This window comes from Papio anubis, chromosome X, assembly GCF_008728515.1.
Source record: "Papio anubis isolate 15944 chromosome X, Panubis1.0, whole genome shotgun sequence".
Taxonomy (NCBI): domain Eukaryota; kingdom Metazoa; phylum Chordata; class Mammalia; order Primates; family Cercopithecidae; genus Papio; species Papio anubis.
The window spans coordinates 103,831,274-103,851,205 of NC_044996.1; the positions used below are offsets into that span (position 1 = coordinate 103,831,274).

A 19,932-nucleotide genomic window follows, 5' to 3' on the forward strand; every position below is an offset into this window, starting at 1 on the left:
CAGCAGGGTCATTAGTGAACATGTTTGGCTTCTGATAAGGCTGTATTCTTTTGAGTAGTTCAGCCACCTTATTAAAACATGTTACACCTACCATCCTCAAGGAACTAATTCTCATTCTGCCTCTTCAGTGGACTTCTAGAACAGAGATTGCAACTTCCTTGGCTTTCAGAGTTCACCACACACTTTATTTTCACACAACTAGGTGCTCATCCTACCCAGACACTATTCTTAACCTTCTCAATGGTGGGTGACAGTTGAATTTGTAATGACTCCCTTGGAAGTGATTAAAAGGGAGTTCACAGAAAGCAGTAGAAAATTACTTTTGTGGCCAGGCACAGTGGCTCACACCTGTAATCCTAGTACTTTTGGAGGCCAACGCGGGCAAATCGCTTGAGCTCGGGAGTTCAAGACCAGCCTGGGCAACATGGTGAAACCCCATCTCTACAAAATATACAGAAATTAACCAGGTGTGGTGGCCATGCATGCCTGTAATCCCAGCTACTTGGGGCCCTGAGGCAAGAGGATTGCTTGAGCCTGGGAGGTGGAGGTTGCAGTGAGCCAGGATCGCACCACTGCACTCCAGCCTGGGTGACAAAGTGAGACCTTGTCTCAAAAAAAAAAAAAAAAGAAGAAGAAGAAAATTACCTTGGTAACCTAGTCATGATGGAATGATGATGGAAAAATGTATTTTCCCCATTTTGGTTACCACATGTTTCATGTGTCGAGTTTTTTCCTCCTAATTCATACTAAGCTCTGGAATTGTAATACTTCAGTAAAAAAAAAAAAAAAAAGAATCCTCTAGATAACAATACTTTCTTTAATAAACTACATAGTTCTGAGCACAGAACTGAATATGAGGATCCTATTTTCTCAAACTGAATATTAGGATACATGAGACAGACTGCATGATCTCCAGGCTCTGTGGAAAATTTGTGCTCTGTGGTCGGGGCTCTTAAGGAGGCACACCTGTACTCTAACCCTGGCTGTCATCTACTGAAGGAGGTACTAAGGAAAGTGGTAACTGTGGGTATCTGAGGATGTCTATTCAGAGAAGACACAGGAGGGAATGTATTCTGAAGTCATCCCCATTGCTTCTGCAATTATTTCTACCCCTAGAAAGCAAATTCCCCACAGTAAAGTATGCTGAAGAAATTCTATACAAATAGAAGCAATATTCTATGTTAGGGTAAGTTTATTGCAGTCCATTTAAGAAATGGTGAGTTGAGTCCACGTGATCCAGTTAAGAGAATAAAATCATTTATTTCCTATATATACAGAAAGCAAGGATTTCTAATAACTTTCTACAGTTTTTCTTTATTATTATTGTTTGTTTTTTTTTTGTTTTTGTGTTTGTTTTTTTTTTTTTTTTTTGAGACAGAGTCTCACTCTGTCGGCCAGGCTGGAGTGCAGTGGTGTAATCTCGGCTCACTGTAGCCTCCGCCTACCAGGTTCAAGCGATTATCCTGCCTCAGCCTCCCAAGTAGCTGGGACTACAGGCACCACCACATCCAGCTAATTTTTGTATTTTTAGTAGAGATGGGATTTCACCATATTGGCCAGGCTGGTTTTGTACTCCTGACCTCAAGTGATCCGCCCGCCTCAGTACCTCCCAAAGTGCTGGGATTGCAAGCATAAGCCACCGTGCCTGGCCTTTATTAATTTTGCAAATTGCAAAAGTATTCTCTGACTTACTGTTTGGTCTCTTGTGCTCCTGAACTATGCATAACTACAAAAGGTTTGTTTAGGAGTGCCATTTTCTAGTACTGTATATAGCTGTAATATCCAGTACAGTAGTAAATAGCCATATGTAACTATTTACATTTCAATGTTAATAAATTAATATTAAATAAAATGTAAAATTTAGTTGCTCCGTTGCACTAGCCACCTTTCAAATGCTCAATACCTCGTGTGGCTGATGGCTACTGTATTAGGCAGCACAGGTTTAGAAAATTTCCTTCATCGCAGATAGTTCTATTGTACGGTATTGCTATGGAGTCTTGGTACCTGCAGAGTAATGCTTATACACTAAGCAGCACTTTTTGACAGGTCAACCAGGAAGCTATAATAGATACTTTTTGGCAATCTTCTTTCTGTTAATTCAACAAAAACTAACTTAAAGATTTATCAAACACCTTTGTGCCTTAATGAAACCCAGCATTTACATACAGTCCTCTCTGTAGTAAGGGTTTGTACAAAGGCAGTAAATTGAGATAGCAATCGTTGTGGGCTTCTGCTAATCAGAGCATTAAATCTGGTATCCAAAAGATAACCTTTGAGCCTGAGCAACATAAGGAGACCCCCGGCTCTAAAAAAAATAAAAAATTAGCTGGGTGTAGTTGCACACACCTGTGGAAAAAATAAAAAATTAGCTGGGTGTAGTTGCACACACCTGTGGTCCCAGCTACTTGGAAGGCTGAGATGGGAGGATCACTTGAGCCTGGGAGGTCAAGGCTGCAGTGAGCTGTGATCCCACCACTGCACTCCAGCCTAAGTGACAGAGTAAGACTCTGTCTCAAAAATTAGCAGGGTGGGGACCTTAATTCTAAAAACTGAAAACTGTTATTCTGGTATGAACAGTTCCACAAATATTCTGGTATGAACAATTCCAAAAATAATAAGTGAAGTGATTTTGATCTTATATATTGATTTTACAAATCAGTTAATTTGTGATTTTTTTTTTTTTTAAGAAATACATATATAGGCCGGGCGCGGTAGCTCACGTCTGTAATCCCAGCACTTTGGGAGGTTGAGGCGGGCGGATCACCTGAGGTTGGGAGTTTGAGACCAGCCTGACCAACATGGAGAAACGCCATCTCTACTGAAAAAAATACAAAATTAGCCGGGCATGGTGGCACATGTTTGTAATCCCAGCTACTCGGGAGGCTGAGACAGGAGAATTGCTTGAACCTGGGAGTTGGAGGTTGTGGTGAGCCAAGTTTGCACCATTGAGACCAGCCTGGGCAACAAGAACGAAATTCCATCTTAAAAAAAAAAAAGAAAAGAAAAGAAATACATATATAGATATATGTTGTTTTTTCTTTTTTAATTGAGACAGGGTCTCACTCTGTTGCCCAGGCTAGTCTCAAACTCCTGGACTAAAGCAGTCCTCCCACCTTGGCCTCCCAAAATGCTGGGATTACAAGTATGAGCCACCAACCAGTTTATGATTCTGAAATGTAGAATTTATTACTTCCTGTTGGGCAATAGATTTTGAAAATTATGTACATTTAAGACCATCTTTATAAAATACTTTTACCTAGACCCAAAAGAATTTCTATGATATCTATTCTGTGCAATTACTCTTAAATATAGCCATATCTAGTACACTTAGAAGTGTCATTTTTCATTTTCTCTAGAGAAAATACTGCAGCCTCTTTTAGTCATATATCCTGACTGAATATTATGAAATTCCAGGTTATACCAATAACCTATGTTTAGGTTATGTTTGAGTATTATATATGTATAGACTATGCAGACTAAACTGAATGATAACTTTGGTTGTGACTATATCAAAAGTTCTGATTTAATTAATCATGTCACCTAATTATCATCTATTGATTCTTAAGTATAATCAACCGGAATTCTTTAACATCTCTACCTTGAAATGATTTTCTTGACTTTTGCTCATCTCTGTTCAGCCTCAACCTTTCCAAATTCTTCACCCTTTTTAAGGCTTTTGAGTTCAGTCGTCTGAATTCTAATAGGATGATTATCTTTCAAATTTTTTGTCACATTCCTCTTGGTATGTTCTGGTGATACACTTTCCCCCCTCAGTATATTTCCCTGTTCACTCAGGAATATGACTATATATTACCTTGTTATTTAGGTACAAAGCCAATTATTCTGTATCTGATACTTGTATATTTTGTATTTAAATGTTTTAAAATGTACCCTCCTGTCATGACTGTGTATTACCTTGCTATTTGGGTACAAAACCAATTATTTTATATCCAATACTTGTGTGTTTTGTATTTAGTGTTTAAAAATGTACCCTTCTGCCTTTGTACCTATCAAACTTCATGATGCATGTTTCTGAGCTCAGGAAATACCAAAAAGGGAGTATTCAGTTTTTGGCTTTTGTCTTCAGGTCAGCAATACATCTTTGTTCAGCTCTTGTGTTCCTCAATATCTTTGTTCCCCCATTAAGTGCATTCAGTAGTTTAACTTAGCAGAAATCTGACCTAACCATTTTCTTGTTTTCCACTTCCTTAAATGCCACACAGAATCATCTAGCCAGAAGCGTTCCATTTTGATGTTTGACATATTGACATTTCAAGAAAACTATAATTATGATTAAGAATTCTTTCTGGTTCTTAACTACAAATTAAAAACTTGTGGTGCTCTTTTTCTCTGAATTTATAATCTGCCTTCTCCTTTCTAGGTTAATTTGCTTGATAAAAAAGTACTTTAATATTATTTATCTTAACAGATTGTGAATAGTCGAATTAACTCAAAAGTATTATGTTTCACCCTTAAAAGATACTAAATTATACCTTCTAAATTAAAGCAGGTAGAAAACTTCTTTGTCAAGGGTTTAATAAACCAGAAAGTTTGAAGAACTACTTGTATAAAATCTGATTTTTTTATTGTTGTATTACATTATTGCTATTGATGAGCAATATTACATTATTGCCAACCCCTGTATTCATTATTGCTCATCAGTAGCAATAATGTAATACAGGGGTTGGCAAACTATGACCTGGGAGTCAAATCCAACCCACTGCCTATTCTTGTATATAAAGTTTTATTAGAACACAGCAAAGTACATTAATTTGCATATTGTCTATGGCTGCTTTCACACTACAATGCAGGAATTGAGTAGTTGCAAAAGAGACCATATGACCTTTAGAGCCTAAAATACTTACTGTCTGGTTATTTACAGAAAAAAAATTGCTGACCCCTAGTATAGTAGAAATCCTTGAACTGGGAAGAGTAGTCATTGGATGTCAATTATGTCTACTCTTCATTGTGTCTCTAAGTTGACAGAGACCTTAACAGGTTGCTAAGCCTCTCTGGACCTCAGTTTTCTCATCTGCAAAATGAGTCTCTTAAAATCAATAATCTCTAAGGTTGATTCTCAAACTCTAATAAAATTCTATGAATCCATGACCTATTTCAGAACGATGTTGCTGTTTTACACAATGGCTTGCATTGAATATTTAAACCACCTATAGTCACTGGGTTCAGACAACTAAATATTAGGTAGGGCACCATGGCTTACACCTGTAATCCCAGCACTTTGGGAGGCTGAGGCCGGAAGAGTGCTTGAGCACCAGAGTTTGAGACCAGCCTGGGCAATATAGTGAGACTCAGTTTCTATTATTAAAAAAAAAAAAAAAAAAAAAAAAACTACATAAACAAAACTGCTAGTCATAAGACAGATAAATTTAAAACATACTACTATTGTTTCAAAAGCATTTACATCTCAGGGCTCTTTTAAATAGTGTTTTCCTAGTAGTATAGGTATTTATTATAGATCTTTGACTATAGCAGTAGCAAGAACAGGCCTTGAAGCATATAACTAACATCTTAAGAAATACAGTTGTACTTCATTTGAAAATAAAAATAAAGCATCTCTAAAAGCCTAATTTCAGTGTGTGGGAAACGCGATTTGATATATAAAAATTCCATTTCCCCCCAGCTTTTAGGAAACATGTATAATACGTAAAGTGAAATAAGTTTCTATAGAAAGAAGAACTCAACATTCACTACTGTTTTTTCAACATGGCAGCTATAATTCTGCATAAGAACCTTTCATACATAACTTTAGACTTTTGGAAATCTCAAAAGTTACCTGGAATGTTAACATCAGTATCACCTCTCTCTTTTTGCTCTTCCCTTTCTACAGTAAGTAAACTTTGTGGAAATATATTTTATTAATGTTTTCTGGCCAGGCACAGTGGCTCACACCTGTAATCCCAGCACTTTGGGAGGCCGAGGCGGGTGGATCGCTTGAGAGCAGGAGTTCAAGACCAGCCTGGGCAACATGGTGAAACCCCATCTCTACAAAAAAATACAAAAGTTAGCCAGGCATGATGGCACAGGCCTGTAGTCCCAGCTACTTGGGAGACTGAGATGGGAGGATCGCTTGAGCCTGAGAGGTTGAGACTGCAGAGAGCCGAAATTATGCCACTGCACTCCAGCCTGGGCAACAGAGCGAGACACTGTCTCAAAAAATAGTAATAATGTTCTCATATTAGCAGATACCTAAACACACACAAGTTTTATCTTTCCAGAAAAATTCAAGAGTTAATATTTAAAATGTAGACTTAGACTACTTAGGTGATTTGATAAACTAACTAAATGAGTGATTCTACATAGACCAGCAAAAGGCTGTGCTCACGTTCTAGTTCTTTATTAGCAGAGTTAGTAATGATATACACTTACAAAATGCTTTACAATTCGCAAAGCACTTTCATGAATACATTATGACTTTTGCCAATCCTGTAAGATAAGTCCGTTTTAATATTCTTTTTTTTTTTTTGAGACGGAGTTTCGCTTTTGTTGCCCAGGCTGGAGTGCAATGGCACGATCTCAGCTCACCGCAACTTTTGCCTCCCAGGTTCAAGCGATTCTCCTGCCTCAGCCTCCCGAGTAGCTGGGATTACAGGCATGCGCCACCACGCCTGGCTAACTTTTTTTTTTTTTTTTTTTTTTTTGAGACGGAGTCTCGCTCTGTCGCCCGGGCTGGAGTGCAGTGGCCGGATCTCAGCTCACTGCAAGCTCCACCTCCCGGGTTTACACCATTCTCCTGCCTCAGCCTCCCGAGTAGCCGGGACTACAGGCGCCCGCCACCTCGCCCAGCTAGTTTTTTGTGTTATTTTTGGTAGAGACGGGGTTTCACCGTGTTAGTCAGGATGGTCTCGATCTCCTGACCTCGTGATCCGCCCATCTCGACCTCCCAAAGTGCTGGGATTACAGGCGTGAGCCACCGCGCCCGGCCTTAACTTTTTGTATTTTTAGTAGAGACAGGGTTTCTCCATGTTGGTCAGGCTGATCTCAAACTCCTGACCTCAGGCGATCTGCCCGCCTCGGCCTCCCAAAGTGCTGGGATTACAGGCATGAGCCACTGCACCCGGCCCGTTTTCATATTCTTACTTTACAGATAAGAAAGCCTAGAGAGGTTAAATGATTTACTCCCAAATACCACATGTTCTCCCTTGTAAGTGGGAAGTAAGCTGTGGGTACACAGAGGCATGCAGAGTAGTATAATGGACACTAGAGACTTGAGGGGCAAGGGATAGAAAATCACCTGTTGGGTACACCGTACACTACTCAGAAGACAGATTCACTAAAAGCCCACACTTGACTACTGTACCGTTTATGCATGTAACCAAAAACCACTTGTACCGTTAAAGCTGTTTAAATAAAAAATAATAATAAATATGATTTACTGAAGCAGTAACTCCCAACATTTTTCCACTCAACAGTCCTAAGGGATGTCATGCACTCAAATGGCAGTGATTTCCAACTAGGAATGAGGGGAGGCTATGCATATAGCTTAAAAGAGTCATATGTAGTTGATTCTGTTGTGTGGCCTGATGGATAATTACTATACAAAAGTAACACATTGTCATTGTTAAAACTAAAAGAGGGAAAAAAGATTTTAAAAAGAAAAATTACTCATAATCCTACCACCCAGAGATAATTAATGCTATTAACATTCTGGTGTATATGCAGTCTTTTATATCCATATTAACTTTTTTACCCAAAAATGAGATTATAATATACATTGATTTTAAACCTTCTTCATGTAATTAATCACAGACATCTTTTCATTCCACTAAACACCCTTCTACACCATCAATTTATAATAACTGCAGAATATTCCATTCTGTGTTGCATGTTTGAATTCAAGATGTAAGTGATTTCATATACTTTTCCAATTCCCAATTAGTGTTATTCTGGTATATGCATATGTAATTTATTTAAAGGAATCTGAAATAATTTAAAAGCTACCTCTCTTCTAGCCATCATCTCCTATATATTTGACTTAATGGATAATCCTTAAGATAGATAATTTGTTAAATAACTTATTTATATTTGTGTATTTGTTTTAATAATCTATTTTTTCATCTCTTTGCTTTAGGGTGCAGTACTAGCCGCTGTGTCAAGTCACAAATTCAACTCATTCTATGGGGATCCCCCTGAAGAGTTGCCAGATTTCTCCGAAGACCCTACCTCCTCAGGTAACTGGATAATTCACTTATTCACCTGTGTGAGTCATTTGGTATTTACATCCGTTCTTTCCTATTGTGAATAAACTTTTTCTGTGCATTTAGTTAAATCCTCCAACGGATTCTAAGGAAGTTTGTCAGCAACCAAATCCTGTCTACATATGTCTTGTTCCTTTTCATTTTAATACCAAAGTTGCTTTCTCCTGTGGCTCCAAAACCAACATTTCACTTTTTTTTCTTTTTACCTCAGTAATACTTCCTCCCTTTTCCACACTCTTGACCCAGCATTGCATTCCATCCAATCCGACATCCTAGTCAGTCTTTTGGGATCTTTCTGATTACCTTCTCTCTCAACAAAAACTTCTGATATAAACTTTTCCCCAGGTCAGTCGTATTAGATCAGACTGTGGAGCAGCACTGCTTTGAATGGAATCTTTCAATGTAGAGCTGTCGTGTGAATTATCTCCTGAAACAGTTACCAAGTTCTTCTCCATATATAAAAATCCATAACATGGCCAGGCATGGTGGCTCACACTTGTAATCCCAGCACTTTGGGAGGCCAAGGCAGGCAGATCACCTCAGGTCAGCAGTTCGAGACCAGCCTGGCCAACAGGGCAAAACCCCGTCTCTGCAAAAATACAAAAAAAAAAAAAAAAAATTAGCCAGGCATAGTGGCCTGCGCCTATAGTCCCAGCTACTTGGGAGGCTGAGGCAGGAGAATCACTTGAACCCAGGAGGCGGAGTTGCAGTGAGCTGTGATCCGAGATCATGACACTGCACTACAGCGTGGGTGATAATGTGAGACTCCGTCTCAAAAAAAAAAAAAAAAAAAAAAAAAATCTGTGACACTTGCATACAAGTATCCAAGGTGGAAGAAAATAGAAGAGTTATTTGTTTTGATGAACTGTATATAGGTACCCCTGAAACAACCTGCCAGTGTTCACAAAATCATTTTATAAGCCAGTGCAGTGGTATGCATGTGTAGTCATAGCTACTCAGGAGGCTGAGGCACCCGGCTCAGGAGGATCACCTGAGCCCAGGAGTTTGAGGATGCAGTGAGCTGTGATCACACCACTGCTCTCCAACCTGGACAACAAAATGAGACCTCGCCTCTTAATTAAGAGATAAAAGGCCGGGCGCAGTGGCTCACGCCTGTAATCCCAGCACTTTGGGAGGCTTAGACGGGCAGATCACAAGGTCAGGAGATCAAGACCATCCTGGCTAACACGGTGAAACCCCGTCTCTACTAAAAATACAAAAAAAAATTAGCCGGGCGTGGTGGGGGACGCCTGTAGTCCCAGCTACTCGGGAGGCAGGAGAATGGCGTGAACCCAGGAGGCGCAGCTTGCAGTGAGCTGAGATTGCGCGGCTGCACTCCATCCTGGGCCACAGAGCGAGACTCCGTCTCAAAAAAAAAAAAAAAAGATTAAAAAAAATAAAAAACCGAAACCATTTTATAAAATGCTCAGATTTCCATCTTACCAGTGTGATATTCTCAAGGATCATTTATTAAAAGCCCATAGGGTCCTTTTATATGTATATGTAGATGTGTGTGTGCGTGTGTGTGTTCTAAATTTTTATTTATGCGTTTTTTATTTACTTAACTCCTGAATCATGTGTCCTTTGGCCTCAGCTTTTTTTCTTTCTTTCGTTAGAGTCACTCCATATTTGTCATGTTTGAGTTTGTGCTGACTTTGATTTTTGTACTCTGGTGCTAGCTTCATCAATATTCATATATTACCACTGGGACTGAGGCCCTGGGCCCTTCCTAGAGCCTGAGGTTTTTGTCCCACAGCAATATAGGAAGAATGAATGTACTAATGCTTCTTCCCTATTGGTACCATGAGCATCTGTCAGTATTTATGCTTCTCCTCTCCTCTTTTTATACATGTGTGTGCACCTACACAATCACATACACGCACACAGAATTTCTTACCAATTAGTATGTGCTTGTACCTTGTGCAAAATGACAAGATCTTGAGGTGATGGATACCCCATTTATCATGATGTAATCATTATGCATCGTATGCCCATATCAAAATATCTCCTGTACCCCATAGATATGTACTAGGTACCCATAAAAATTTAAAACTTTTTTAAAATGACAAGATCAAGTTTCCCATTCCAGCAGTTTTACAGTTCCTCATTTTGACCTTTACCAATTGGGATGTGAATCTTCCTCTTTTGAATGAAGGTGATTTCCAAAAACATTCAGAAATGGGAATCTTAGAGAAGAGATTCTGAGGAGAAAGCCTTGCCATTTTTCTCTTGTGCTGACTTGGTCATTATCCAGAGCCCTTCCCACAAGAAAGGCAGGGATCTGGTTGTGTTTATAGGTGTGGTCCCCAGTTCTGCTTATTGCTTCATGTCTCTCTTTTCTTCCACTCCATTTTGTTCCCTCCACCTGTAACTTCTTGTGTTAGCTGAAACCTCTCTCTTCCCTCCTCACACTCAGATTACAGTGGACCCTATTTAAGGGAAGTGGATCCAGTAATGGTTTGTATTGTCATACTGTGGCTGTATGATATAATCACATGCTTATAATATATTTAGGATACATCTCTTTGAGATTTGAGGTCAAGATCTCTACTACCATTTTCATCTTTAGAAATGGGGCTAAAACCTGGGCATGGTGACTCATGCCTGTAATCCCAACACTTTGGGATGCCGAGGTGGGTGGATCACTTGAGCCCAGGGGCTCAAGACCAGCCTGGGCAACATAGTCAGACCCTGTCTCTACAAGATAAAAAAAAGCTAGCTGGGCCATGTGCAGTGGCTCACACCTGTAATCCTAGCACTTTGGGAGGCCAAGATGGGTGGATTGTTTGAGCTCAGGAGTTTCAGAACAGCCTGGGCAACATGACAAAACCCCATGTCTACCAAAAATACAAAAATTGACCAGGTGTGGTGGCATGTGCCTGTTTGTCCCAGATACTTGGAAGGCTGAGATGGGAAGATTGTTTGAGCCTGGGAGGCGGAGGTTGCAGTGAGCCGAGATGGCATCACTGCATTCCAGCCTAGGTGACACAACCAGACCCTGTCCCCCCAACAACAATAACAACAAAATTAGCCGGGTGTGGTGGCACACACCTGTAGTCCTACCTTCTTGGGAGGCTGAGGCAGGAGGATCACTTGAGCCCAGGAGTTTGAGGCTGCAGTGAGCTATGATTTTGCCACTCCAGCCTGGACAACAGAACAAGACTCTGTCGCAAAAAAAAAAAAAAAAAAAAAAAAAAAAAGAACCAGGCATGATGGCCCATGCCTGTAATCTCAACAGTTTCAGAAGCCAAGGCAGGAGGATTGCTTGAGTCTAAGAGTTTGTGACCAGCCTAGGCAACATACGGAGACCCTCTACTTTGTAAGAAGTCAAAATATTAGCCAAGCGTGGTAGCACACACCTGTGGTCCAGCTACTAGGGAGGCTGAGGCGGGAGAATCACTTGAGCCCAAGAGGTCAAGGCTGCAGTAAGCTGTGAGTACATCACTGCACTCAAGCCTGGATGACAGAACAAAACCCTATCTCAAAAAAAAGAAAAGAGGCCAGAAACAGTGGCTCATGCCTGTAATCCCAGTACTTTGGGAGGCCAAGGTGGGTGGATTACTTGAGGTCAGGAGTTCGAGACCAGCCTGGCCAACATGGTGAAACCCCCATCTCTACTAAAAATACAAAAATTAGCCAGGCATGGTGGCCACGTGCCTGTAATCCACCTGAGGCAAGAGAATTGCTTGAACCCAGGACATGGAGGTTGCAATGAGCTGAGATTGTGCCACTGCACTCCAGTCTGGGCGACAGAGCAAGACTCCATCTCAAAAAAAAAAAAAAAAAAAAAAAAAACGGAAAGGAAAGGAAAATAAAAAGAGTAATACTCTATGCATTTAGGAAAATATGAATATATAAAATAACAGTTTAAAAACTTGTCATCTAATGAAAAGTCATACATGTTTAGGTATATTGTTTATGATGTAAAACAATTTTTCTGTAAATGATAATTTTCTATTTTGATTATTGAAATGCATACATTATGCATTTACTAGAATTCTTTTAATCTTATGATAAACTGTGTGTTGCTTGAAGTGAGGCTGGGCATGGTGGTTCAGGCCTGTAATCCCAATACTTTGGGAGGTGGAGGTGGGTGGATCACTTGAGGTCAGGAGTTCGAGGCCAGCCTGGCCAACATGGCAAAACCCCGTCTCTACTAAAAATACAAAAATTAGCTGGGCATGGTGGCATGTGCCTGTAGTCCTAGCTACCAGGAGGGGAGGGAGCTGGGCTGAGGTAGGAGGATCACTTGAGCCCAGGAGGCAGAGGTTGCAATGAGCTGAGATTGTGCCACTGTACTGCAGCCTGGGTGGTAGAGTGAGACCCCATCTCAAAAAAAAAAAAAAAATTCAAAGTAGAAATATTCTTTTCTCATATTTCAAATCGAATAATTCGGAATCAGAACCCAGTGTTTGATGTCTGAAATCCCAAACAGTTCCAGTGATTGTACTCGTGGAACATAAGGGCTCACTTTGGGGTCGGCTGGGGGACCGTGCTTCTGGTGGCTCATGTAGTGGGCCAAACTGTGGCTTGATAACCTACTTGTTGTAAAATCATACTGTTTGTTGTTTGTCCATATGCTGCCTTCCTCCTAGGACTTCTAGCAGCAGAAAGTAGGTATCCCTTTGTTTTCCTTTAAGGTGTATCTTTTATGCAAAAGTGTTTGGCTTTGCATGGTTCGTAATCAGCTTGACTTTTTCCTTGGCTGTTTGTGTGTGGATGTTTAAGTATTAATTTTAACACTGCCTAGTCATAAAACTAAAACTTGGATATATTGATTTTTGAGGCGTTGTTACACAAACAATACTAACTTCTCACTTCTTTCATAAGAGGAAAAAAGGCAGTGTTAAAATTTCAACCGCACTTAATACTTCACATCTGAATTTCACATACGAATACATTAATTCTGGGGAAAGGGTAACATTTGTTTTATAGTTTGCTTTCAAGAAAACTTTCAGGGTAAGTGAATTTTTCTTTGACAATTACATCACCTATAAGTGGTCTTTATTGCTTCCTGTTACTGAGTCCATTTTCAATTTGTTTGGAGCTGTGAAATAAATTCTGAAATCTTGTCTCTTAACAACTTTTACCATCAGATAGAATATTTATAAGGAATAATGTAATGGCTAGATTTTATTTACAAAGGGGCATAATTTGAGTATGGGAGAAAATTAAAATGTAAGAAATGTACACACAGTTGAGTACCTGTAAAACTGAGGCAATCTGAATAAGATGGGTGGATTGTATCAATGTCAGTATTCTGGTTATGATAATATACTATAGTTTTGTAAAATGTTACCAATGGGGGAACTGAGCAAAGAATACAAGGGATCTCTCTGTATTATTTCTTACGAATGCATGTGAATCTATAATTATCTCAACAAAAATTCTAATTAAAAAAATAAACCTTTACCTCAAAGATAAATGAGAAAGCCTGGGTACTAATGATTGAATTCATTTTCACATTTTCTTACGTTAGTTATCTGTAGCTCAAATTGCAGCTGATTTAATATAAATCTCACAGTATATTAGTTACCTATTGTTGGGTAATGAATTACCTTAAAGTAGCAGTTGTCATCTCACAGTTTCTTTGGGTCAGGAATCTGGGCGTGACTTAGCTGTGTGCCTCTGGCTCAGGATCTCTCCTGAGATTGTAGTCCAGTGCTGCTATCTCACCGGAAGGAAGGCACGACTGCAGGACGAATCCTCTTCCAAGTTCACTCACGTGGTTGTTGCCAGGCTTCAGTTCCTCACTGGCTGTGGTCCTCTTCACAGGGCTGGCTGTTCACAGCCTGGCAGCTCACTTCCCAGCATGAAACATAAAAGAGGGGGCAAAAGTGAGAGAGAGTGCCCAAGACTGAAGACACAGTCTTACAGCCTAATCTCATAGTGACATCTTACCACTTCTGCTCTATTCTGTTCATTAGAAATGAGTCAGTAAGTCCAGCCTGCACTCCAGGGAAGGGGATTGATTACACAAGGGTGGAAATACAGGAGACCAGGTTACTGGGGCCCATCTTAGAGGCTGCCCACCACATGTAAATTAATAACTATTAAAATGTAAGATTCTTTCCATCTAGATTTAGCGTTCCTCTTTCTTTTTTTTTTTTTTTTTTTTTTTAAATCAGCCAACCTGTCATGTTATTTGAGAATGGGCATCTTGAATGTATCAGTAGTGATTTTCCTTAGTTGTAAAGCTTTACACGAGTGGGTACTTAACAGCAGAATGTTATTAAAGTACTTTGAAAAATTTGTGCTCGAAGATCTTTCTGTTTGGAAGCATAGACTATTTTAATAATCATAATGGCATTAGAGATTATAACATCTATATGCTGACAGAATACATATGCAGAATTTACTTCCTTTAATAAATTTCAAGGTATCTGTACCATAATCTACATATGGAGAATCTAAAGCATGTATCACCATATGTAAGTTTTCATAACTTGAGTTGGATATGGCACAGATGCTTATATCCAAAATATAGTTTCCATTACAGGATTCATTATTGCTTATATCTTGATTGATAACAAAGAATTTGCTTTGTGCAGTGGGAATAAAAGGTATTGAACAGGGTGTGGTGATAGAGGGAAGAGATTGGCTGCAAAGGGACAAGAGAGAACTTTTTTGAAGTGATGACAGTGTACACTTAAATGGCGAATTTTAACTTAAAACACTATACCTTAGTAAGCAGATTTTTTAAAAAAAGTATTGTGCTTGCAAGGAGGGGCTTTGATTGAGTAAGTGACAATAATGTGTATGTGTAGTAATATAATGTATTAATTGATCACTAATATAATAGGAAAGAAAAGGTATTGATTACTCTTAGAAGAAGCTAGGCTAGATTCAGATTCTAGATTTGCTCAGTGATGCTGAGTTTCATAGCTATACATTATAAATTAAGAAATACACACACACTGAGAATTTAATGTGTTATTTTGTGAAAATCTGAGAAGCAGGAATGGGATTTAATAATCTCAACTGTCATCCATCTGAAAAACCTAACTTGTGATTTTAAATAAGATGGCATACTGCCTTCCACCATTCCCTTTTAAAAACAGGAAATGTCCCTGCTTTTATCTTTATGTTTTATTTATGAATAAAGTTTGTACTTTTTTTAAAAAAAGAAATACACACACAAATCTTTATTGAAACAATTACAGTGAAAACCTGGGTATAGCAAAACTCATTGAATGGTACACTTAAGATTTGTGTATTTTATTCTATGTAAATTTTACCTCAGAGAGAAAAATAAACATTGCAATTTTTGCTAAAGTCTTTAAGGGTGAAGTCTACTAATGCTGGCCACTCTGCCATTTAATTTGAAATGAATGAAAAATACGTGAACTGATGGATAGATGGGTAGACATGTGATAAAGCAAATACAGCAAACTGTCAACATATGTAGGATCTAGGTGGTGGCCACGATTCTTTCAAACTTTCTGTATGTTTGAAGCTTTTCGTAGTAAAATGTAAGGGGAAAAACTTTTAAGACATGCTCAGCCTACTTTAACACTGAGAACTTTTTAGTCTAAACATTTGACTGTTTATTTTTCTGTCCTCCTTTTGGGTTATTTTTACTTGGTCAACCTTTTTATGAGACTTCCACTCTTGTAATGAAATTATTCTGGACTCAAAGCTTTTATTGACCTTAAAAGCATATTCCTCTCTAAAGAAATAGACTTAGAAACATTTTTTAAACAGTTGACATATTTATGCTTTTTTTGACTATTATTTCATAATAGTAGCAGAAAACTTTTGAAAAACTTGTTTGTACTGGTGAGATTATTTGAAAAGGTAGAAGTATTCAAAGTTAAAATGTGCAGGCCAGACATGGTGGCTCATGCCTTGCCAGCACTTTGAGAGGCTGGGATGGGAGGATTGCTTGAGGCCAGGAGATTGAGATCAGTCTGCACAACATAGTGAGACTCCATCTCTATTTAAAAAACAAACAAACAAAAAAAAATATGATTATAAACCTGATTTTTAGATATAAACTTTATTGCCAAATGAATTATGAAAACAAAATACTATTCTGAAGGCAGGGCATTATAATATCTAATAAGTTCATGAATGTGGAAGTTTGGACTGAGGGCTAGGACAAAACCTTATATGGTAAATCAAATTGAGATTAAAGAGAGAATAGAAATTGGACATCATGCCTGTAATCCCAGCACTTTGGGAGGCCGAGGCGGGTGGATCACAAGGTCAGGAGATCAAGACCATCCTGGCTAACACGGTGAAACCCCCCCGTACTAAAAATACAAAAAAAAAAAAATTTAGCCAGGTGTGGTGGCGGGTTCCTGTAGTCCCAGCTACTCGGGAGGCTGAGGCAGGAGAATGGCGTGAACCCGGGAGGCGGAGCTTGCAGTGAGCCGAGATCGCGCCACTGCACTCCAGCCTGGGCGACAGAGTGAGACTCTGTCTCAAAAAAAAAAAAAAAAAAAAAAAAAGCAAAAGAAATTGGACATCACCTCATTACCAAATGCAAATCATTCTGGTGCATTGCTGAGGATAAAACATGATTTTGGGGGTGGGGGACAGTCTGTTATGGAAGGAACACTGAATTAGGAGTCAGAGACCTGGGTTCTAGGATTTGATCTTCTGCTCATTGCCTGTGGCCCTTGGAAAGGTTATGTAACCCTACTGAGCCTCTGGTTTTTCAAATATAAAAACACTTGCTGACCAAGCACAGTGGCTCAATGCCTATAATCCCAGCACTTAGGGAGGCTGAGGTGGGAGGATTGCTTGAGCCCAGGAATTTGAGAATAGCCTGGGCAACAGAGAGAGACCCCCATCTCTACAAAAATCTTTTAAAAAATTAGCCAGGCATGGTAGCATGCCTGTAGTCCCAACTGTTTGGAAGGCTGAGGTGGAAGGATTGCTCAAGCCCGGAAGGTCGAGGCTGCAGTGAACCAAGATCACACCACTACACTCCAGCCTAGGCAACAGAGCAAGATCCTGTCTCAAAACAAAACAAAAAAGCAAAAAACACTTGCCTACAGAGACAGGGTTATTGTGGAATCACATAAGGTAGTGAGTGTAAAAGCACTTTGGAAATTATAAGCTGTTAATACAAATATAAGTATGAAAATAATTTCAACTGTGGCTTTAAGAAAACAGTACTATAAAAGAAATTGTCTTCTGTGGTTAAGTCTTTCTCATACTTTGTTTTCAGTTCTTCAGAATTTACTCAGAAAAACATCATTTTAATCAAGGGCCATTTTATGAAGTGTCTTTTGGTACAAAGCACTCTGCAAAGTACACCCCAGAATACAGAGGTGAATAGAATACCTACAGTCCTGCCATTAAATCAACTGCCCTCTGAGGTGAACTTGTATACTTTTTATTGATTGATTTTGTTTTCAAGATAGTTACAAGTTTATTCAGAGGTTTTATAGGAAAAACAGCCTTTTTAGTCTTTGAGAAAAATAAATAGCTCTTCTATATGTGACAGTATTGATCTACAAAATGAAAACTAGTAAGAGTTTAGTTAGCATATGCTGCATGTGTTATATTAATAATCACTACTGCCTCGGGGTTTAAAATCTAAAACAATAGCAATGGAAAAGCCCAAGAAGTGTCTTTGTGTCTATTTATATCTTACAATGAATTGAAACACCATGGGACTTTTAGATGGTTGGTACTGAACTACAGATATCAATTATACACAAATCTATCCAACCAAGAATGTGTTCTGTTGTTCTGTTTGTCATACCCAAAGAAAGAAATAACGGAACTAGAACAGGTGTTAATGGAAGGTGTTAAAATGATCAAGGGTGAAGACAGATTTTGAGGTTAAGCCAAAAATATGTATTTATTCCATTTGAAAAGATGAAGGAGAAATGGAATAAAAACTCTAATTTTTCTATCTAATTACAGAAACTTAAAAATGGGGGCACTTTTCAGAGCTTGAAATAGACAACTTGAGTACAACTAGGGAAATGCTTCTTTTCATGATTGAGAACCCATCAAGTTAATCATATTTGGGTACAAGATAAGACTATAAATCAGTTCAGAAGAGGTGACAGATCCAAGGAGGTTTAATAGACCTGTTGGAATTGTGGCTCTTGCCTACTCTAAATGCCTGCTAACAGATACCTTTGTGCTTTCCAGCAAAGCATCTGCTGGTTCTGTCAACACAGCTTTGATCCTGTGTGGGGGTGGTGAATTCCTGCTCATCCACCTCCTCTCTGCAGCTCCACAACTCCTCCCTAGGCAACCTGTGTGTCAGTTTGTCTTTACCTCTTTTATATCATTTGCTTCAGGATATAATATGCCTACTTCACACATCAGTCTGAGAGCCCCTTCCTCAGGGACAGGGATCATATCTCTGATTTCTCTGAAGCCCCTGCCTAGTACCTAGCAAAAATCAGGAATATCCAATAAAGATTTTGGGGCCAGGAGCTGTGGGTCACACCAGTAATCCCAACACTTTTGGAGGCCGAGGTTGGCGGATCACCCGAGGTCAGGAGTTCGAGACCAACCTGGCCAACATGGTGAAACCCCGTCTCTACTAAAAACAAAAAATTAGCTGGATGTGGTGGTGTGTGCCTGTAATCCCAGCTACTTGGAAGGCTGAGGCAGGAGAATTGCTTGAACCAAGGAGGCGGAGGTTGCAATGAGCTGAAATCATGCCACCGTACTCCAGCCAGGGCAACTGAGTGAAACTCTGTCTCAGGAAAAAAAAAAAAAAAAAAAAAAGATTTTGGTTATTGTCTGACCCAATAGGGCATTGTTCAAGTTCTTTTCCAACCTCCATATTCATGCATAAACCACACAATTTGCTGTTGAAGGTTTCTCGTATGTTTCCTAGCATAGCCTATTAGTGTAGTAAGTTAGGCAAAGCATAGACTTTGAAGCCAGACAAACCCAGGTTTGAGTCCTGGCTCCACCGTTTACTAGCTATGGCCTTCCATGACCCTTCTGAAGCTCAGTTCCCTATCTAGAAGGTGGGATAATGACCTTACCATGTTGTCCTGAGGATGTTCCTGGAACATAATAAACACTCAAGAATTGGGAGCTGCTGTTAATGTTTCCTTAAGTGCTTAATTCAGTGCATACTTTATAGATATTATAAAATGAATAAAATAAAGAGCTGCCTTAAGGACCTTACAGCTCAGGGGAAAAAAGGGTGAACAAGCACACGCATAAGTAACCCATGGAGTGCGCTGGTGGTACAGGAATGGCATGGAGCACTTGGGAAGTTCACAGACCAACAAATGATACATCCCTGGTCTGATACAGCCAAAATTGCTTCCTAGTCTTGAGACTGACCATCTTAGTATTCACTTGATAAAAGGTTGTTTTTGCTTTAATCTTATATTATTAATAAACTGCTACGTATAGACTATATATCAGCACGAGCAATGCTGGTAAGAGACCAGGCACAGTGGCTTACGCCCGTAGTCCCGGCAATTTGGAAGGCTGAGGCAGGCGGATCTCTTGAGCCCAGGAGTTCAAGACCAGCCTGGCCAACATGATGAAACCCCATCTCTACTAAAAATACAAAAATTAGCTGGGTATGGTAGCCTGTAGTCCCAGCTGCTTGGGTGGCTGAGGCACGAGAATCGCTTGAACCCAGGAGGCAGAGGTTGCAGTGAGCTGAGGTCATGCCATTGCACTCCAGTGTGGGTGACACAGTGAGACTCTGTCTCAAAATAAAATAAAATAAGATTACACTAAGATAACTGAGTGAAGATGATAATTAGGTTTC

At 39.4% G+C, this 19,932-nt stretch overlaps 2 protein-coding genes across 6 annotated transcripts in view; one reads left to right on the forward strand and one right to left on the reverse strand.

Moving 5' to 3' along the window:
- GPR82 (G protein-coupled receptor 82) overlaps positions 1-14,105 on the reverse strand; it is a 103,216-nt gene extending 89,111 nt beyond the window's left edge. For both annotated transcript variants that reach the window (XM_031661017.1, XM_031661018.1), the window contains exon 1: positions 13,775-14,105. The gene's annotated coding sequence lies outside the window, so the exon portion shown is untranslated. The remainder of the gene's footprint in view (positions 1-13,774) is intronic.
- CASK (calcium/calmodulin dependent serine protein kinase) overlaps positions 1-19,932 on the forward strand; it is a 323,187-nt gene that overhangs the window by 206,366 nt on the left and 96,889 nt on the right. For all 4 annotated transcript variants that reach the window (XM_031661015.1, XM_031661016.1, XM_021932665.2 and 1 more), the window contains 2 exons: positions 8,090-8,189; positions 12,812-12,829. In XM_031661015.1, coding sequence (XP_031516875.1) covers positions 8,090-8,189; positions 12,812-12,829 — 118 coding nt within the window. The remainder of the gene's footprint in view (positions 1-8,089; positions 8,190-12,811; positions 12,830-19,932) is intronic.